This window comes from Amblyomma mixtum, chromosome 4 (genome assembly GCF_055824585.1).
Source record: "Amblyomma mixtum isolate Tamu chromosome 4, ASM5582458v1, whole genome shotgun sequence".
In the NCBI taxonomy this organism is placed as follows: domain Eukaryota; kingdom Metazoa; phylum Arthropoda; class Arachnida; order Ixodida; family Ixodidae; genus Amblyomma; species Amblyomma mixtum.
Window position 1 is genome coordinate 89,527,488 of NC_143015.1, and position 22,549 is coordinate 89,550,036.

Genomic DNA, 22,549 nt, shown 5'->3' on the forward strand with positions numbered 1-22,549 from the left:
CATATCAGTTTTTAGAATTTCGAAAACATTCTTATCCTCAGCGCTGTGGCTCGACAAAGCCTGGATTTTTTAACTAGTTATTTGCACAGGAGAGGTTGCTTCACCTGCATGCTTTTCGAAAGCGCATGTATTTTGGCACGATGTAGCCAAATCTAGCTGAGCCAAAGCGCCGTGGATAATCGCGTTTTCGAAATTCTAAAAACTGATGTGGCTATTACTAACGACCGGCTACAAATCTCTTATTGCAACTAGGCACCTGACTCTACTAGTTGAAAAATTAATTATTGCAAATTAGTTAAGCTTACTACTTAAGATTTTCAATAACCAAAGACCTGTTTTTGTAGGAAGTGTATTTTTTCTGTTGCTTTTTTTATCATTTTGTGTGCGCTTCACTCCTTATTGTTTTTTTCTAACGATGCGCCAACCGTTCTTGACAACCGGTGTTCGCAATTTGCTATGTTACTTGTGTAGGAAATTTGCCTGTTACCTGCTGCCCTGCAATGTATTGGCCGATGGGCATGTCAAGCCACAATTTCTACCTTTTTTCCCTCGACCCTCATGGGTCAAATACTGAATTGAAAATTGAATTGATATTCAACGGTTTCCTAGTGTCCGCCAACACTGGTAACACCATGCCGCGAAAGTCATATTTGTACCCCAAAGAAGCTTTTGTTTTTACTGTCTGATCGTCTTCCCTGGAACGCCTGGTATATTGATTCAATAGTGCCTCCTCTGTTGTCTAGCTGTTTTCCTACATTCTTCGTCCTGTTCACTGCGTACTTTAAACATCAACTCACCAAATTGTGTGTTGGGCTGTGCGACGAGATTTCGGGCGATGTTGTTTTGGAAAGAAAACGGCATCAGGTTTAAACCCCTTAATCTCTTAACAGTGATTAAATCGAGATAAATAATGCTCACGGCCAAGCTCGTAGAATAATCCGCTGTTTAGGTTCGGAAGGACGGCGAGAGCACTCTTGAATATCGGGTTATCCGGGTTCCGCTGCACGTCCGTGTCGATGCCGTACGCCACCTTGCCGATGGCGTCGAAGGTGAAGCGCTCGCACAAGCTGTTGATTTCCGCCTCGGCGCCTCGGTCAGCGTGGTCGCCCAACACTTCGATGAACACCTGCTGGGCGTTCACCAGCGAGGGCATTACCTGCGTGGAAATGCAAAGGTTAACAGAAACCGGAAAAGCATTCATGCGTTAGCATTAGAACATTTGGTGCAAACAGAAATGGCGACCGTCTGCAAGTAGCGATTGGCAGCTAGGTGTCAACCTGCCCTCCAGGCTACGAACGAACTAGTAAACTCCCTATACCAACTTCGTATGCTGCCTTGGATGTAAAGATCCTTAACAATGCCAGCTCTGTTATCTTTCATGTGTTAACATCGGATATACAACGAACCTTACTCTGGTACTTCGAATATAACGAGCTTTAACGAGTATGCCACGCCAGGCTTAGGAGCTATCATGTGCTACCTGAGACATTAAGAACCCAAGTATTCCAGTTGGGACACAACGAACTTTCCGCTCTCGACCTCGGATGTAACGAGCTAAGTGTGTTTACCTAGGATGTCACAAACCGAAGTGCACCGCCTCGGATATAATGAACTTAAGTGCGTCAACCTCGCAAATATCGAACGTTTGGTTGCTAACGCATTCAAGCGATCCATCGAGGATGGCCGCAGCTTTTGTATGGCGTGGCATGCTGTGGTATGGCATGGTATGGCATGGTATAGTATGGTATGGTACGCTATGGTATGGTATGGTATGGTATGGTATGGTATGGTATGGTATACTATAGTACGGTATGGTATCGTGTGGAATGGTACGGTATGGTATGGTATGGTATGGTATGGTATGGTATGGTATGGTATGGTATGGTACGGTACGGTACGGTACGGTACGGTACTGTACTGTACTGTACTGTACTGTACGGTACGGTACGGTACGGTACGGTACGATATGGTATGGTATGGTATGGTATGGTATGGTATGGTACGGTACGGTACGGTACGGTACGGTACGGTATGATATGATGTGGTAAGGTATGGTACGGTATGATATGGTGTGGTGGTGTGACCTATGATATGGTGGGGTGTAGTGTGGTTTTTTAGGTACTGTATGCCACACGATATACGACGACATATATGCTGTGTATATGCTACTAAGGGCAAAATAAAAATCAATGTATGAGCTTACCGCTTTCATTTTCGACGGCGTGAAAAACTGCGCCATGCAGGTCCGGGCGGTCTTCCAGTTCGCACCTTTGCAACAGATGATGTACTTGGCGAAGAGTGGATCTAGCTCGTAGATATTCATCATGCGCTGTTTGCAAAAAAAACACAGAGATTTGCAAATCCGTGTAAAACGAAGACCACAGCCACTCAAAGGGATCAGAATGGTGCTCCAAATTTATAACCAGCGGCATAAGTAAGCGGCCATCATTTTTTAAGACAGGCAAGAAGCACACACTCTCCTCTTCATTTATGCACACTGCACATTGGCGCTGCGTCCAGAGAAAAAACAAAAGCATTTAAATGAAACTGCCATGACCGCCTCTTGGCTTCATGCTTGTCGTGAAGAACTCGCCATTGCTAAGCAAAAACAAAAACCAGTACTGATGTATAACACACTTTCAACTGATATTTATTGAGCAGTGGGTCCCACTGCATCCCTTTATTCCAGCTATTCTGCTAACCCTTATTTGTCGGCCGCTTTGTTGCATACCTACGGTCCTGTTCTTACCACGCATTTCCGATTGCAACACTATTGGTCCCTGCAAATTTGCCAACTTTTCCCTGCGTTCTTGCCCGAAATAAGTTGCTTTAAACCACTTTAATCCGAGCGGGTGGGCTAATTGTGAGGTGTCCATCTTTAAAAACGCCTAAGACTCTACTTCTAAAGCGAAGACAACGCAGGGGAAGGAAAAATTGTAGGTGCGTCAATAACCCTGCTCTGATCGGCTTACCACGTCTCATTGCAAACAATCTTCGCTGTGTAAGAAAGAGAGTTGAGGTTTGATGCCCCAGCAGCTAGCGCCGACGAAGGCGAGAAAGAACAAGATATTCGAAGCCGACGAAGTTCGGGTTTGCGCTTGCGAACGCTGGCCTGCTGAGCAGCACCGCTGGAACAAGGACTGTGGCCGTCCATACTAACTTTGCGAGTCCCCACATTACAGCTGTTACAAACAGCAGGTACTGAAGAATGCTAGCTTACCAGCTGAAAATATTGCCAATGGCTGATTCAAAATTTTACTATGTAACCATCAGAAGCGAATCTGGCCTTTCTTTCCATTTCTTTATTTTCCATGACGCAATCCAATTCTCATAACTTGTATCCACGAGCATGACGCTTGCCTGGTTACGCCTTATGGCATCTGGTTTTGCCGCATTGGGCTACTGAATCAGAAAACCAAACAAAACCTCATATGGTAAAGTAAAAGCAGAAAGGGGATTTTTCCAATTTCAGCATGAAGCACGATATAAAAGCTTGGAATTCAATAAAAAACAGCCGCAGAGAATGAAACTTGTACTCACTCCACGAGCTTGAAACTTGTTGTATTGCGTGATGAAGATATCATTGATCATGTTCAGATCCTTCGTGACGACAAAAGGGGTGTCACCTAGGAAGAACCTGGGTCAAATTGAGGTGAGACAAAGCAAGAGTGGAGGAAAATGACTCATTCGATTTGATGTACTTCGCCGGGCTAGCATTGAAACTTCAAACTATTACTATTGCAAATTAGTTGCGAAAAAAAGTAGCACATACATACAGAAGGCAAGAAGGAAGCGATTCTCTTCAGTAAACAGGCCACATAATAGTATTTGTTGTACAACAGCACCTCAAACTTACCCAAACACGTCACCGTATTCATTGAGCCATCGGCCCAGGCTTTCAATGCAGTTCTGGAATTAGAAAGCAGTTTTAAACCTTTGCGGCACAGAGTCCACGTTCATGCATGCGACTTTTCTATTTTTCTCTTTGAAACGTTTAGAGCCGTTTTCATTAAGTAAGTGATAGTGGCTACATTTAAAATCCCTGACGCAGAGATCTGTGTGGTTCTTTCGTGTCAAGAAAAAATTAGCGCTTTTCAAGAAGAAGAAATTAGGATGGACGTCGCAAAGCGCTGCTGTGCTCTTAGTAGGTGCTGCAACTTTTTCTCACACGTGGTGCGATATTATACTTAAGGAAACTTAAGCTGAGTTTTCGCTGCAGAAGTAGCTTCTGATGATAGAAATATGTTATTTCGACAAAAGTTTTTTTCATTTATAAGGCTCTAAATCCATGGGCGTGTAAGTATGTGCCTTGCATGAATTCTTAGTTTTTAAAGCATTCATGTTACTTTTGTGAAAAAGGTGTCCCATGTATAGAGACAAATTTTAAGATTCCTCTCAATCGTGGAACATAGTGCGTGTCTGAAGGGGTTAAAATCGCAATCCAGAATTAGATGACTGTATTGAAAGACTACAGAATGTATAAGACCCTGGAAAAGTAATTTAACAGTTCTAAGAGCAGCGCGTTCGGTTCTTGAAAGTTATTTCACAGATTTACTTAGAAATTATCCTCAACCTTCATTATATTACTGTGTTTGATGCATCAAAACCAATCTTTCTAATATCTCTTCAGAAGAAAGAAAGCAATCTTTCTGCTTTTAGAAGCCACTGGCCTTATAGACCAGGAGTACGGACGCGATCTCTTAAACCAGTGACTCAGCGGAAGCAGTTGCCGACAGGCCTTTGTAAGGCTAATCCCGCCTGTACACTTACACCAGCACCACCAAAAGAAATCGGCAAGGAGCAGAAAAATGTTTCCTTTTTAGGACGTTTACAAGGTTCTTGTCGCTGTAAACTTTGCATAACTCAGGAAAAAAATTCTCGTTTTTCACACAGACCATTTATGAGTACTTCCTGCAATATATATTACTGCTTGACTTGGTCTATAGGGGCTTAACACCCCAAAGCCACACAGACTATGAAGGACGCATATATTACTGCTTTCAGTTGAAAATAAAAGGCCTGAAATTATATTAGGATGCATGAGATGAATATTGACATGTGATTAACAAATTAGCACTGATATGAATCATGAGGCAGATATACTGGTAAGCGTCATCCTTTTAAGCGTCATCCGTTTAATCACCCCTCCACTTGTCTCTTTATCTTGTCTAGTTTTCATTTTTTGTTGCCTCCAAGGGTCACCCTTGCCCTCATGTTATTTTCAATTGCAGTTTGTTATCTTTCGGTCGCGTGCAAACACAGCAGCTGCTACCCATGTCTTCCCGGCCACTTTTCGAACGTATATATATGTTGCTACACAATAAAGTAATCAGTTGAAGTCAGCGCTGTATCGTCTTGCCTTTCTTTGTCCGTGTCTTAGGAGTGCGCTGTGTTTTTCCCCCAAGACACTGGTATGAGCAACCCTTCCCGCTTTGGACTGAACACAGGAAGTCCTAATCTGGCATGTCAGCGGCAGCTTACCGTTACGCTACATAGTGACATCATCATGGACACGTATTGTGACGTCATGCAATGTTTGTTCAGGGGTAAATTCGCTGTTATAACAGGATAGCACGAAATAACCACGCTGGTCAATTTCCTCCATGAAGCCGCCTTCTTTTTCGTGATAACATAACACATCGTTATGACGTAATAAATTTTTTTCGGAGTCACTAACATGGCGAATATTATGCTGCCACTGGAAGCCCTCCTTCAAAACAACCGGTACTAATCCGCCAAAATGTTTCAGAATCAGAATCAGAATCAGAATTTTTTATTAGTCAATCATTTGAGCAGTGTACAATGATATGCAGAAGGAGGTCCCATAGTCGAATGACTGAAAGGAGACCTCCTGTTCATAATAACATTGAGTTAAGTAAATTAAGCGCAGCATTTTAAGAATGAAAGATGGTACCAAATTAAGACACAATACAAACATTTGTAGACAAAGAACGCAAACTAAGGAACACAGACTACAAAGAAAAAGAAAAAAGGAAGATAAAAAAAGAAAGAAGCAAAGAAACGAATGGTCAACTGTCTGCTATCAAGAATTGTTTTAAGGTCTGTTTAAAATTAAATACCGAACGCGAGTTTTTAACATTCAAAGGTAAGGTGTTCCATAGGGAAATCGATGAGTACTGAACAGTCTGCTTATAGTTAGTACGAACTTTTCGTAGGAGGAAATTGTTGTTGGAAGCAAACCGGGTAGCGTTGGAATTCGTGAGTGTGGAAGATAAAAACTCAACTGTTGGTAATTGGTTGTTGATGATTCTGAAGAACAATATACCTAAATGAAATTTTATGAGCTCTGAAACAGTTAGGATATTGTTCATATGTGTATGTATTGTTCGGTGTAAGCCGACCACGCTGGCCGAAACATGGGCACAAATTCCCTCAGCTTTATCACGTGCCCATCGTTTTCGCGTAAAAAAGCACCTAGGCAGATTCCAACAATTGTGCTTCATGCCATCTATATAGGCCCACGTGTTACTATACTACAATGGCGCATAAAGCCACTCAGCTTTTCTTCCTCTTGTCAAGGAAGACTTCGCTCAAAACAAAAAGATCATATGGCAGAAACATTCAACTGTAATGAAGGTTTGGTTTGGTTTATGGGGTTTAACGTCCCAAAGCGACTAAGGCTATGAGAGACGCCGTAGTGGAGGGCTCCGGAAATTTCGACCACCTGGGGTTCTTTAACGTGCACTGACGTCGCACAGTACACGGGCCTCTAGAATTTCTCCTCCAAAGAAATTCAACCGCCGCGGCCGGGATCGAACCCGCGTCTTTCGGGTCAGCAGCCGAGCACCATAACCACTGAGCCACCGCGGCGGCTGTATTGAAGGAAAATGGAATAAATCCGAGGAACTAAATGGCATTTTTCCTGCGTGTTTAAGGTCTCAGCTGCCCTGCTAAAAAAAAGAGGCGAACTTTCTTAGCGCCAGGTAACGACCAATGTTCCTTATTGCTCCGGCTTGGTGATTTGGTCTTTCCTTTAGGCTGTTCCCTTTTATACTCATGTATGATGTCTGAAGGCCTCATTCAATGTCTTATGGCAGATGATATCGTTTTGATAGCTACGTAAACCTTCCTTGCTTTTGCCACATGTTGCGTACCGATGACGGCGCCTGCGCCTTGTATTTCCTCGGATGGTGTTTTCTCCTGTATGTCCTGTTTGTTTTGTGCAAAGTTTTTCGTGATATGAATTACCAACTGGCCCATCAGTCTGCGCTACTACTTTCTTTGTCTTTTTATGGCGAATGTCTAACCTTTCAACTTTCTCCCTCTTCCGCCAATGGTTCAGAGATAGTGATGCAGTCATCATATTTATTCAAATCCACATAGCTTGGTACATCATGTATCATGATGCGATTGTTTTCGCTACACACTGAGTATATCCAAGGCGACACCGTATATCCCTGCAGGTAAATTTTCGGAGCTTTGCGACACAAGCACAAAAAAAGCGAACGAAGGACAGTGCATAGATAACATAAACTTTCAGAAAGCTATCTCAGTACGCCACTCCATTCTCGTAGCCATCAGATCTGGCACGTGACAATAACAGGCAGCGTTTTCCATACCGGGCTGCTCACGGCAGTAATATCACTAGGTAAGCCCGTCAGCTAAACGCGGTTGTCTGATTACTAGAAGAGGGTTTTGGCCAAGTAAAACATCGTAACATCGGGACAGGTGTTTCCGTTTACAGTAAGCGGATTTTAAATTGTGGCTGTTCCGTATGCTGAAATTTTATTGGATCAGGCTCCATTTCAATCGCTGAGGATGAACTGCTTAAGTGGGAAAAAAATGCCGGAAATAACGCAACACCAGACTCTAAACGACGCGTCTGATGCAAGGTAGACATTGTCGAGGAAGGAAGTTGCGGCTAACAAGTGACCTTACTATTGTCACGTAGTGGTGACTGCAGTCCGGCGAACAGGAGCACAGCGAGAATGTCTTCGAAACGAAACTCTTTATTTGGGCTGACTTGCGCCCGCAAAGAACTGAATCACTCGGCGGCGGCGTAGCAACAAGCGTGCTCGGCGGTCGTCGAACAGAATGAGCGAAGCTGTCGCCCGTGCTCTCTTTAAAGCTGATAGCGAACATTCGAGATAAAGATTTAGAAGTTGCTAGAACATTCTGGCGCAAACTAGAATCGGCTCCGTCCGGAAACGATCAATCGAGATAAATCTAGCCGCGTCTTGCGTCACAAACGAAGCGATAAAGCGGCGCGTCGGCAGCCTTGAAGCATGTACAAACAAACACTACAAACTAACGGTACAAACATTCGCGGCACTATTTTCGTCTTCGTGCTGTAGTAGAAACATTTTTGTTCAGTTTACACCGCAACCAGGTATGTTTGCTGTTTTTTTTTTGTTTCTGCCGGAGTTTATGGTACTGGAGTGCTACGCACCGGCTTCCAGAATTCGTCAGAGTTGCCGTTGATAAGACTTCGGAGCGGCACTGTCGGTATCCCGGTGCCTTCGAAGGCATCGAAGCATTTTCTGCGCTGGCTGCATCCGTCCGTGGCCGCCGTAGGAGCAAAACGAGTAAAAAGATGGATTAGTCAAAACTCCAACAATGAACACCACGCAGTGATACACAACGGCCATCAAATAAAACATAGGTTAATTTATTGCAAGGAGTTGTACAGCCGTCAACACGCCTGTCTAGAACCCTGGAGTGGTGTGGTGCGGAACGCACAGAAATCTTTGCTCAGCTCATCTATTGCATATAAAGTGGAATTGTCAGGGCAAATTGTGTATCTATGCAGCTTCGCTCCAGCGCAAGCATTATCTCTAGAACCATATGCCTGCTTGAAAAATCTTCTTTCAGTTGTGCGACAGGGCAACATTCGACCACTCTAAATAGGCTTCCTGACGACTGTACGTCATATAATTTTTTTCCGCCACACATCTCTTCTTTTCCTTTGTAATTGAATGCTTGTGCTACGACATCAAATTAAATTGATACAAAGCAGTGCCACTCTCATGCTCCGTAACTGGCGGGTTTCCCTGATGGTGAAAAGACAAAGTGGTGAGGATAACAGTCTGTACAATTAACGGCGCAGACTAACACGCTCGTGCGTTTCGATTCTTGCCAGAATTGATAAAAAGGCTCGATCCTTGCTTTGATGAGGATGCTCATGACTATTACGCACAAGCATTCCCCTTGGGTGCTATACGTGTCGATAGCTTGGTCAGGTGGCGCAAGTTCATCGCTTCGCAACTCAAATAAAAAGACCGAGGCATAGGTGGAAACCGCACCCCGCTTTCATAAGGCGCAGTACATAATTTGCAGGGACTACAACCTTCCTGATATAGACTGGGAAACGTTGTCGACAACCACTTTCAGTCCAACGACACTCTCGTTTCGTCCTAAGGTTTACATTAACGCAAAAATTTAAAACGCCTGACTTGCGCCGCAAAAATAGTCGCTGTGGTTCTTTGTTCAAATGCAGAGTTTATTCAGTCAGCGTCACGCAGTAACACTTTAGGCGATCAAGAAATCCTAACATCCCACTTTTGCCATTCCTGTTATTTTCCTCCAGCCTATCAAAAAGTATACGAAAGTTGCAATGCTTTCCTGAATATTAACATTGAGACAAAAAAATTCTTCCTCTTTTCCGCCAGACAATTTGTGCTACCTCATATAAACAAAATTCGCTACTCTACAAGCCCAACATTTTATCACTCGTCGAAAAACATATCTCTCTCATCTGTGCTCACCGAGATTCTGACAAACGCTGGTATAACACCGGCCTCGCACGTTTAGCAAAAACAATAAAGCGCCTTTTCCGTGCCGCCAAGAATTCCGCTTCGGCTCATAAATGGGAAAAATGCAGCAAATATTTGCAGGAATCCACATGGCTACGCGGTGGTTCAGGAAGAACTTTTTTCATCATGATCTTGAAAATAACACAAGCGTTCACCCAAAAAAAGAAAAAAATTCGGTCACTCCAAGTAAAAATCATTTGCATAATATTTGTTTGGTAAACCAAGATGGCTGAGCTGTTCCGGTTTGGTTTGGTTTATGGGGTTTAACGTCCCAGAGCGACTAAGGCTATGAGAGACGCCGTAGTGGAGGGCTCCGGAAATTTCGACCACCTGGGGTTCTTTAACGTGCACTGACATCGCACAGTACACGGGCGGTGGCTCAGTTGCTATGGTGCTCGGCTGCTGACCTGAAAGATGCGGGTTCGATCCCGGCCGCGGCGGTTGAATTTCTTTGGAGGAGAAATTCTAGAGGCTGAGCTGCTTCAGAGGATGAGCAATCAAATGCCTCGAACTTATATTCAAGTTAGTAATCACTCATAACGTAACACAGGATATTACTGTCTGACTTGATAAAAACTTTTCGCAAATGCTTCCCAATAATAGCGCATCTGAAGAAATTAGCCAACTTATTCACATCCTGAAATTATTAATCCCGCTCGGCCAGGTAACAGAAATGTGAGGATATTAAAGGAAACCGAGGCCTTTTCGCCGCATACTGCGAGTTGTAACTCCGAAATTCGAAACGGCGCGGCTAAGTAAGCAAAATCACCCCAGTTTTTTAATTTTGCAATGACTCCAATCCCACTAATTACCATCCCATCTACTTAATGTGCATTCCGTGCAAGCTTCAAGACTATATAGTATATTGCATAATCACATCACTCCTCGACAATACTTCTTTCTTTTGCAATAAACAACAAGTTTCTGGTCAGGCTTCAGCCGTGGATCACAACTTCCAAAATTTACAACAGACCGCCTCCTTACTCTTGATTGTTCTGTTCAAAATGACGTCTTCTCCCTAGACTTGTTCTATTGCGTTCCACATCAACGTTTAATAACCAAACTTTCATGCCTTCAAATTGATGCGTTATTCTTATGTATTCATTGCTCTCTTATCGACCGCTCGCAACACACTGTTATCGGTAATCAGGATTCCGAAATTTCGCCTCTTCGCGGGCGACTCTCTTCTTTATCGTCACATATCTACTAACTATTACAAGTTTTTGCTCCAGAGCAACCTAAATCATTCAGAAACGTGGTGTTAAAAACATCTAACGGAATGAATTTTTTACGTACAAGTTTACGCGCGTACCACAAAAGCAGAGTAGCATCAGCTGTCAGGTCACACTAAACTCTACAACAATTTTTAAACTAGAAACCAACCGTTACATCGGCCTTACTATCACCTATAGACTAATCTTCTCGGAACACATTCAAAAACGTAGTGCCTGCGCTTCCAAGGGAGTCGGTTTCACCCGAAAGTCTCTCTCCTTTTCTCTCCCTTCTGTTCATAAACTCTCCTAAATAACTTTTTGTTCAGGTTACCAGTGCATACCTTCTTCACTTCAGTCAAAATTATGTTACGTTGCTAGTCACCACACGTCCTGTTTGAATTATTTCGGTAACGCCAGCCTCATTCATGCGGTTTCAAACAATGAACGGAGTCAAGAGCATGCCCCGTCTCTACCACAGTGTGCTTTCCAACCCATGAAGAGCCTGAGGCAACAGCTAACAAAGACGCTAGACATTTTAGCCGGAGCTATTTTTGCCGAGCGCAAACTACCACCTAAGGGCCTAGTGCAGTTTCTTTAACCTTTCCTGCGAAGCCTTACTGTCGAGGTACGGAAGTGCGCGCTACGACAAGGGTGAGCACGACACTGCATTGATTCGTTTTGGTCACTGCAATTCTAAAAGCAGTTGGTACTAGTGAGCATGATTTAAAGCAAGATAACAGAATGAATGATCAGAAAATTAGTGTTCTCTTTTGCTGATATTGCTAGCGCTCCATTGTATTTTGACGCACTGATTGTAAAAGATTTTATTCATCGGAAAGAGCTTGGTGTTAAGAGGTCGCGTTAAGTGGTCGAGAGTGCGTAGCCCTTCACTACTTTGTCAGCCCACTCCACCGCAAAACTTGCGTTCTTGGGTCAAAGCTAGCCAGCACGGTCTCCCACAGCTCGAGAGTAGGAGCGGTAACTGGATCACCCGGAGGTGGCTCTATTTTGCAGTCCCACAGGATGTGATCGTAGGTGGCTCGTTGGCCTCAGTGTTTACAGTTCTGGTTGTATCATCATCATCAGCCTGACTACACCCACTGCAGGGCAAAGGCCTCTCCCATGTCTCTCCAATTAACCCTGTCCTTTGTCAGTTGCCGCCACTGTATCCCTGCAAACTTCTTAATCTCATCCGCCCACCTAACTTTCTGCCGTCCCCTGCTACGTTTGCTTTCTCTTGGAATCCACTCCGTTACCCTTAAGGACCAGCGGTTATCTTGCCTTCGCATTACATGCCCTGCCCAAGCCCATTTCTTCCTCTTGATTTCAACTAAGATGTCATTAACCCGCGTTTGTTCCCTCACCCACTCCGCCCTCTTCCGATCTCTTAACGTTACACCTATCATTTTCCTTTCCATAGCTCGCTGCGTTGTTCTTAACTTAAGCTGAACCCTCTTTGTTAGCCTCCACGTTTCTGCCCCATAGGTGAGTACCGGTAGGATACAGCTGTTGTATACTTTTCTCTTCAGGGATATTGGTAAACTGCCATTCATAATTTGAGAAAACATGCCATATGCGCTCTACCGCATTCCTATTCTTTGTTATTTCCCTCTCATGATCCAGATCTGCGGTCACTACCTGCCCTAAGTAGACGTATTCCCTTACCACTTCCAACACCCCGCTACCAATTGTGAACTGCTATTCCCTTGCGAGACGGTTGAACATTACTATGATTTTCTGCACATCAATTTTAAGACCTGCCGTTCTGCTCTGCCTGTCTAACTGATTGATCATGCTTTGCAGTTCTTGTCCTGAGTGACTTAGCAAGGCAATGTCATCAGCGAATCGCAAATTACTCAGGTATTCTCCATTAACTCTTATCCCCAACTGTTCCCATTCCAGTCCCCGGAATACCTCCTGTAAGCAGGCAGTGAAGAGCATTGGCGAGATCGTGTCTCCCTGCCTGACCCCTTTCCGTATTGGAATTTTATTGCTGACTTTATGGAGAACTATAGTAGCTGTGCAGTCATTATAAATATCTTCCAATATTTTCACATAACACTCTTCTACACCCTGATTCCGCAATGCCTGCATGACAGCTGAGGTTTCCACCGAGTCAAATGCTTTCTCGTAATCAATGAAGGCTATATATAAGGGTTGGTTATATTCTGCGCATTTCTCTATCACCTGATTGATAGTGTGAATGTGGTCTATTGTCGAGTATCCTTTACGAAAGCCTGCCTGATCATTTGGTTGACTAAAGTCCAAGGTTGTCCTGACTCTATTAGCGATTACCTTAGTAAATACCTTGTAGGCAACGGACAATAAGCTGATTGGTCTGTAATTCTTCAAGTCCTTCACATCTCCTTTCTTATGAATTAAGATAATGTTAGCGTTCTTCCAAGCTTCTGGTACTCTCGAGGTCACAAGACATTGCGTATAGAGGGTGGCTAGTTTTTGTAGCACAATCTCTCCTCCGTCCTTCAACAAATCTGCTGTTACCTGATCCTCACAAGCTGCTTTCCCTCTTTGCATTGCTCCTAAGGCTTTCTTTACTTCCTCCTTCGTTACTGGCAGGATGTCCCATTGCTGTGCTTGACTGCCTCCCTCAGTAACTTGATGATTACATTCGCTACTGTATAGATTTGTGTAGAACTCTTCGGCTAATTCAACTATCTTATCCATATTGCTGATGACATTGCCCTGTTTGTCTTTTAGCGCATACATCTGATTTTTACCTATGCCCAGTTTTCTCCTCACTGATTTTAGGCTACCGCCGTTCCTTAGAGCATGCTCAATTTTCTCCATGTTAAACTTTCTTATGTCGGCTACCTTGCGCTTATTTGTTAACTTCGATAGCTCTGCTAGTTCTATCCTATCTGTGGAGTTAGACGTCCTCATGCTTTGGCGTTTCTTAATCAGATCTTTGGTCTCCTGAGATAGCTTGCTGGTATCCTGTCGAACCATCCTACCACCTACTTCTGCGGCGCACTCTGTAACGATAGCTGTAAGATTATCATTCATTGTTTCAACACTGCGGTCGTCTTCATCAGTTAAAGCGGAAAATCTGTTTTGCAGCGACATTCTGAATTCCTCTACCTTCCCTCTTAATGCTAACTCGTTAATAGCCTTTCGCTTCACCAGTTTCCTCCGTTCCCTCTTCAAATCTAAGCTAACACGAGACCTTACCATTCTGTGGTCGCTACAACGGACCTTACCGAGGACCTCCACATCCTCTACGATGCCAGGGTGTGCGCACAATATGAAATCTATTTCATTTTTAGTCTCACCATTGGGGCTTTTCTAAGTCCACTTCCTGTTTGCTCGTTTGCGGAAGAAGGTATTCATAATCCGTAAATTATTTCTATCTGCGAACTCTACTAATAACTCTCCCCTACTGTTCCTAGAACCTATGCCATAGTCACCTACCGCCTTGTCTCCAGCCTGATTTTTACCTATTTTTGCATTAAAGTCGCCCATCAGTACAGTGTACTGTGATTTTACTTTGGTCATTGCCGATTCCACATCCTCATAGAAGCTTTCAACTATCTGGTCATCATGGCTTGATGTAGGCGCGTAGGCCTGCACCACCTTCAGCTTGTACCTCTTATTAAGCCTAATTACGATAGCTGCCACTCTCTCGTTAATACTGTAAAACTCCTCGATGTTGCCAGCTATATCCTGATTAATGAGGAATCCCACACCTAGTTCTCGCCTATCTACTAATCCACGATAGCACAGTACATGCCCGCCCTTTAATACTGTATACGCCTCATCTGTCCTCCTAACCTCACTAAGCCCTATGACATCCCATTTAATACCGGCTAATTCCTCCAATAGCACTGCTAAGCTAGCCTCACTTGATAAGGTTCTTGCGTTAAACGTTGCCAGGTTCAGTTTCCAATGGCGGCCTGTCCGGAGCCAGAGATTCTTTGCACCCTCCGCTGCGTCACAGATCTGACCGCCGCCTTGGTCAGTTGCTCCGCAGCCGCTGGGGACTGAGGGCCGAGGGTTAATTGGTTTGTTCATAGAAGGTTGTGGCCAAGTACTACACCAGGGTGGCCAAATCCTGTTCTGGTGAGGAAGTGCGTTGTCGGTTCTGGTCACCGAAATCAGGCCGCACTCAAAGCCTGGTTATGCAATTCCATCGACACGCGGAGTTTCTTTTTTTTTTTAATCCGGTGGAGAATTGCGTGGCACCGGGATTCGAACCCCGGTCCTCTTGCACGCGAGGCGGATGCTCTACCTCTACGCCATCGCCGCGATGTTCTGGTTGTATAGATCTGGATAAATGTGCGTGAGGAGTGATAAGGTGCGTATCCCTCTCCTCTGTAGACGACACCACGTTACCTCTTGCTCTTTAGTCAGGCTTTTGTGCGGCGGGTGGAAGTTCTCCTCTCTACTTTAAAATGATTGGTTAAGTCATGATATCGGACCATAGAGTCCTTCGTGGAATTCACGGAGCCAGACACATCCACTGCCCAGACGACAAAGCCTCGGGTTTTATTGTGGGCTGCCTCGTAATTCTCACGTATATCTGCAAGCAGGTTGCCCCTGTCAGTCGAATGCGTTACTAACCTAGTCTCTCAGCGCTAAACCGCATGTGACTACTCACAATTAAAAACGTGTATACCTTGCGTGGAGCTTGTGGTAAGAAACCAAAGCTTCACACACTAGTTTGAAGCCTTACGGAGGTGTGCGCTAACATTAGCTGGTTTCAGCGGGCAGGAATTATCTCGTGACATCGCGTATATGCTTTTGCGTGCACGCTTCATGCAACCCTTTCCCGTAGTGTCAGTATGGCGTTATGGTTATTCCCTTCAAGCAAAGCTAGAAGTGTCAGCGTACATATGTAAAGAGCCACAGTGAAAGATAAAACGAGACGCGTACGTTGAGAGATAAGATGTCTAGAACCAAAGCGGCTACGGGCGAAGGTCACGTGCGCAGCAAGCGATGTAATGCCCTGCCGGCAAAGTTTTACCGCCTGGATTCGCAGAGGCATAACCTATGTCGACGAACCTGTGGAGCAACTTTGACACAAGTCGACCAGCGCGGAAAGATTACTTCAACCCCTTTCTTTCTCCCTCTCTCTCTTTTTCCCTTTGTGTGTGTTCGTGTGCGTGTGTTCGTGCGTGCGCGTGTGCGTGTGCGTGCGCATGTGCGCGTGTGTGCGTGGGTGTGCGTGTGCGTGGGCGCGTGTGCGCGCGTGTGTCCGCGCGCGTGCGTGTGTGTGTGTGTGTGTGAGTGCGTGCGTGCTCGTTTATAATTTCGAATGTGGTGCGAACAGTGTATTTCGTAGATTATGAGTTCCAGAAGACCAGGCCGTAATATTTTTTTCGATCGTTCTGAGGAATCAGATATCTAGACTTTACATGCTCCGACCCTTTTTCTTGTTGCTTCAGGCCCCTATATGTACTAACAAGATTCGCAAAGGTGACGCACTGGCTAAAGGGGTATGAAGCTGAGCATGAAGCCATGGAATCAAATCATGTCTGTGGCTACCCCATTTCGAGGGCGGCAAAATGCAAACCAGCCAGTGCCCTGCGAAGTGTCATAGTGCCATTTTTAGCACCAGGAGGTCGAAATTAATCCGAAAGCATTAACTTCAATGTTTTTCAAATCCGGGAAGTTAAACACCATAGCATGCCAGCAAACCTTTGTAAATCGTCAATGTCAAACTTAGTGTAATATTATACTTTACATAAGGGTCAGTGATGTCTCAATCGGGAAATTTTCTCTTTTTTATAATTTGGCGAAGCATTTAATTTCTACGAAAGTTTAGGGATTGCCAAGAACCACCCCGCCGCGGTGGCTCAGTGATTACGGTGCTCGGCTGCTGACCCAAAAGACGCGGGTTCCATCATGGCCGCGGCGGTCGAATTTCGGTGGAGGCGAAATTCTGGAGGCCCGTGTGCTGTGCGATGTCAGTGCACGTTAAAGAACCCCAGGTGGTCGAAATTTCCGGAGCCCTTCACTACGGAGTCCCTCATAGCCTGAGTTGCTTCGGGACGTTAAACTCCCATAAACCAAACAAAGAACTAAAATTGTATCACTGTTTCCAAATTGATGAAGGTGTCAAGCTGTAGCAGGGAAAACGAGGTCTAACTGATGGATTTATCGACTACTGAATAAAACATAAATGATGAATGTGTTAACTACAAGGTTTTGTTTTCCACCTTGCCTCATTGAACTCCTTGTTCTTTGAATACTCATTGAAAACTGTTCGCCCTCTTACCTGATCACCCATTGACTCAGGCTGTACAACAAGCAGACCACCACAGCAGCAATCAAGGCCCAAGCAATGTCCATCACTGGCGCGTCCGCCTCCTCATACGGCGCCTGCCAAAATGAAGCCCGCAAAGGAGCGTCTACAATTGTATCAAAGGGAAGAAAGGGGTGATGAGAGGGGGGGGGGGATAGCAAGAGCAAAGCACAAAATGAAATAGCAGAGTACCTTTTATGACAAGATTTTCCGAGCACCAAGAGACCGAGCGACGCCATAATCACATTGAGATACCCAGGGAGCTGTTGCACTTATCGTCCGTTCACAGGCGCTCTTCACACTAGCATACGACAGTTGTTGATACCCGGGGGCCAAACAGCAGATATGTACGTGTGCGTGCGCGTTGAGTATTTATAGCTGCCCCGTTATCAGGCTGCTCGTCTAAAGCACTTGCATTCAACGTTGCTATAGGGCTGCTAGCACTGAATAGTGTACTTTGAGGTGAGTTTCGGGGGTAAGACTCGGCTTTGTCTGCAGAGAATAGCAGGTCATGATCGGCTTGCGGGAAATGAGTTCATATTGGTAAGCTTCATTGTTTCCTTCCCGTACGACCTTCGCAAGAGGCAGAGTTGACCTTATACTTTCTTGTGACCGCCGGCAGAGAATGTGCAAAAGCGGAATATTCTACGCAGATACAACACGAAATTTTACTTCCACCTCATTTAGGGTTCGGCTAGTAAGCACAACATACTTTATCAAAAATATTGTGACGGACTAGAAGACGACGAAGCGGGCAGTGGCATGGGCAGGAGCGCTCGTGCTAGGCTCGCAGACATTAAATCATATCGTCGCCATCGGTCATGCAGTCCTTTCTTCAACGCTTGCCGTCACGTAACATTTGGTGTAAGGTGCTGGATACCTTCTTCATCCCGGTCCCGGAGCTTAGGAGCCTGCTGTACACCGAGGTCTTCTGTGGAGAGCTCACGGCTTCGCACCTTCCGGCGCTTCCCCAGCCTGCCAGGTATGCCCCGACGCCGCCGCTCTTCACCGCCCCGCCCCAAGCCCCGACCAGAAGACACGACGACACAACGACCACCGCAACTGCCCTATGACCCCACTCACCGCCCACATGAGAACCCACGAGAACCAAGAAGACCCTACGACCCCACTGAACCGAGACCGCCGCCACTGACCAGAGAACCCATTGACCACCGACACTCACACGAGAAACAAGTACCCCAGCCCCTGCCGTTGGGTGTGTCCACGGGCCTCGGCGCTGACTTCCAGAAACCGGTGGCTCCTCAGTCTTCGTGGACCTGGCTTCACCCGCTCATCATCTCTTTCATCGTGACGGCAAGCCCTTGATCTTCTGTTTCTGTTCATATGTTCTGCCACGCCCATCGTCACGTCCTGCTTGTCATCGTCTGTGGCATTCTTCTAGTTCGCGCGATCGGGACGATCGCTTCGTGGCCCCGAGTCATGTGACGGACTAGAAGACGACGAAGCGGGCAGTGGCATGGGCAGGAGCGCTCGTGCTAGGCTCGCAGACATTAAATCATATCATCGCCATCGGTCATGCAGTCCTTTCTTCATCGCTTGCCGTCACGTAACAATATGTAGGCAATGTTACCTGCTTGTAAGCCACTTAGGGTGGCTTGTTTTGCATTGTCAGCTTTCCAAATCTCTCGAAATATAAAGGAACTCTCCTCCTCATCTCTTCGTAGTTTAGGACTGCCACGGACGCTGAAAAACACCACTGAGAACTTAAAAGCAAGCTTCTTGGGATGTCCACTTTTGACAAAGACTGCTAGTTCTAATTTCAATAGGAGCTAGTGCGACCGAGACAGAACACGCAAGAGACGGCAATCACAAGCTGTTGTGATGGTCTTTTATCTTTTCAGTGAGTTTTCTTCGAGCTTTCAGTGCCTTACGAGCTGTCATTTAGTGGTTGGAGAACGCATGAAAGTGTTTTCACAAAGCTGCGGAGAATCTGGAGGGTTGTTATAACCCTTTGCAACACGCGTTAAACTTATAACGTTGCAGAATGCCTCCGCAGACACATTTCAAGTGCTTCAGCTATCTCCCCACTGTTTCATTTCAGTGAAGAAATATTCAGAGCTTCGATTTGTCTTTGATAACACAGCTCCATGTACGCGTTCTCCGTAAGTGCATCTTGCGTCTACGCAGTAAGTCACGTATTCAACTTCACGTAGAATGATTTATAGCCCAAACAAAGACAAAGACTAGAGTGGCGCCACAGTGTGTGTGTCGCCACTATTGTCCTTGTCTTTGTTGGCGCTACAAACCCCTCTACATCAAGATGAACTACCACCTCGCCCAACAGGAAGTTTGAATCACAAATTCAAACATTCCAGGTTAGTAGTGGCGATGAGAATTCTATCCGTACGACCACGGGCCAAGTGTACCGAGAGGCGCTCTTACTGTCCGTTTCTTTCTGTCTTTTCCTGTGTGTGTGCCTTTTTGCGCCGTTAAAATTTTATAACGTGAACCAACAAGCCCTGCACCAAGTACTTTTGTACCGAGAAACACGCGCCATTATGACCTCGAAACGTAATGGCTGACAGTCTTCTGCTAAAGAACATAATTGTTCCGCTAAAGGACAAGCTATGGCCTAGTTGTAGGGAATCTGTACAGGTAACGTGGGGTGCTCCGTTCGGTTGCCGTTATAGATTGGAAGGCGCTGGTTTTCTATTTCGGGAAGAACGACTTCCAGTGGTTCTAGCAATGCCACAGTGAACTGGGAAGTTTCCCGGCTTAATTTTCGTGACTAAATTGACTGAGGTGGCAGACAACGGAAAAAGGCGGACAAGACGCCCCCTCTGTGTGTCTCATAACCGTGCAGCTCCACTTAATATGCTTTAGCCAATTAGGCCGCCGCGGTGGCTCAGTGATTATGCTACTCGGCTGCTTACCCGAAAGACGCGGGTTTAATTCCGGATACGGCGGTGGAATTTCGATCTAGACGAAATTCTAGAGGCCAGTGTACTGTGCGATATCAGTGCACATTAAAGACCCTAGGTGGTCGAAATTTCCGGAGCCCTCCACTAAGGTGTCCCTCATAGCTTAAGTCGCTTTGGGACGTAAAACCCCCATAAAACAAACCAAACTAGTCTGCCAATTATCTCAGAGGTTCACATTCCCAAACCTACAAGCAGCGCATCTTCGAAGGTGTTACACGACCCGGATGCTACGCTTGCTTGCCTCTATGCGCTCACTTTCCCTCTCTAAGCGCAGTAAAGGGGCTAATGCGAAACCAATGGAAGGTTTTCCTTTACCCTTGCTATCATCTCGCTTAAACGCGTCACGTACCTTCCACCTGACTAACAGCGACCTCCACCGCAGTCGCAATATATGCTGTCAGATGCTGACGAGCAGCATCTGAATAGGCCGAAGTCGAACATGTGTGAAAAAGGCGAAGAGGGGGGATAAGAGTGCGCGCAAAAAAAGGAGAAGTTTTTCGAAATACACAGCGAACAGGGCTTCTTCAAACCACACAGCCAAGAATGGGCCATGATCACCAATCATGGCATAACGGGCAAACAATCTGCCAGTTTCAATAGTAATCAATATGTGACCGTACTTTCCGTATCGTAATCACATGAACAGTAACATTTCTAGGGTTAACAAGCGCCACTGACTGGCGTTAAAATTTGCATGCGCCCTGTGTTTTGTGTCTTCGTTACGGCTTGTCTGAAAGGCGTATATTTACTAAGGTATAAAATATGGCCAACTTGGAACTCAGCGCTGTGTGTATGCTGCTTCTATTCGCCTACTGCGGTGTTTCTCTGCTGTACTGATTATCACAGATTTACGCGATACATATTCACCTCCTTAAAACTGCAACGAAAAGGTGCATATGATGCCGCCAAAGGCCTCCATTTTGGCAGCACGCGTTGAATTTCGAATACGGGGAGTAGCGTTTCTAGCGCTTTTATCCATTCACTGCTCTCCACTATTCCCTTCTGCAGCCAGGTTGTATTTACTTGGCACGATAATGAAAGATAATTCAAAGTATGCAGCACAAAATGTAGCAGAAGTCGCGACTAACGTTCCGAGATGTATGGGATTAGAAGGCGTGGTGTGTTCCTGCGCAGGAAGGGTATGCAGCCTGGGTATGTAACAAGCCTGGGGGCCACACCTCACGAACATGAAGCAGGGAGAGCGTCCACAAAGTTCCATCGATAGTCTACGGCGCGTCGCAAACTATTCAAGAGAACCGTCGTCAAAAGTGCAAAGGGAATAAATTTCGGCGGGACTCGCAAAAGAACCATCCCCTGAGCTTAGATTTTTCCTGCAGCAGGCTGCGCCCTCCATGTTTAACTAAGCTGGCCCTGATATGAGGGTGTTGAGGATTTTGCGGGGTCGCAGCGGAGCACCAGACAGAGACGACCAGCGTGGCAGGCTTCTAGTTCCGAACTGCGTGTGCCGGGCGTGCGCTCCGAGCACGCGCTGTCGTTCTTTATTTTCTTCTGTCGCGGGAACGCCGATCGCAGCGCCTGCGCTTTATAGCGTCGCCGGGCGCTACAGGGCCCCCCGCCTAGACGGAACGTCGAAATAAACGCGCCGACGGGGCAGAGATGGAGTAGCCACGGCAGGCAAGCAGGCGGCTGGAGTAACAGTGTTCCCACGGGGTCGCTACAAGGTCCGGTAAGTTCATGTCGGGGGCCGGGAAGAGCTGTCGGGTGGAGGGCACGGGCTCAGGTGGACGAGCCTGGCTGCCTTCCCGGACTACCGACCTGAACTCACCGGCCTTTCTTTCCAAGTTTATATTGTTCTTTTGTTCCACCCTCTCCTCTCGTGTTTTCTGTCCCTTTCGCACAAACCGGACGTTCGTGCTGGGTGGGGGCCTCGTGCCTCGTGGTATCACGTACGGGTCACCACGATGAGGAGGCCAGTGTTGAGGTCGCCCAGGAGGCGACCACGGCCACGTTTATTTGAGGCTGCCTTAGAAGAGGTAGCGACAGAGCAGCGGCGGCAGCGTCTGGCCAGGCCGAAGTCCAGAGAGTTCTCCTGCGCGTGCCCACCGCTTCGTCGTCTTCCGCGAGCCGAAGCGGTGGCGCTACAAGGGAACCAATTCCACCACGGCGATCACCACGAATGGTGCGAGCACCACGTGGGCAGACTTGCATGACTCGAAGCTCGCGAACGATCCCGCGCGGGGGGTCCGCTTCTCTTGAGAGGAATGTACTAACTTCGCGGAGAACTCGTCTCAATACCTTGCTCCGTCCGGCCTGGAAGCATCGGCGTCCAGTAGCCCTGGCGTGGGTGAGCACCCGCCCATAACTGAGCACCTGCCCATGCACCCGCCCATGCACTAT

The 22,549-nt window shown here is 46.2% G+C and overlaps 1 protein-coding gene across 1 annotated transcript in view; it reads right to left on the reverse strand.

Annotated features, from left to right (window-relative positions):
* Nucleotides 1-17,544, reverse strand: part of LOC149347354 (cytochrome P450 3A6-like) — a 50,933-nt gene extending 33,389 nt beyond the window's left edge. Inside the window, exons 1-7 of the mRNA XM_089585561.1 lie at nucleotides 17,442-17,544; nucleotides 17,223-17,326; nucleotides 8,411-8,510; nucleotides 3,857-3,909; nucleotides 3,541-3,637; nucleotides 2,204-2,329; nucleotides 919-1,156 (exon numbers count right to left, since the gene is read on the reverse strand). Of these exons, the coding sequence (XP_089441687.1) occupies nucleotides 919-1,156; nucleotides 2,204-2,329; nucleotides 3,541-3,637; nucleotides 3,857-3,909; nucleotides 8,411-8,510; nucleotides 17,223-17,296 (688 nt within the window). The 5' untranslated portion in view covers nucleotides 17,297-17,326; nucleotides 17,442-17,544. The remainder of the gene's footprint in view (nucleotides 1-918; nucleotides 1,157-2,203; nucleotides 2,330-3,540; nucleotides 3,638-3,856; nucleotides 3,910-8,410; nucleotides 8,511-17,222; nucleotides 17,327-17,441) is intronic.
* Nucleotides 17,545-22,549: the final 5,005 nt, after the last annotated feature.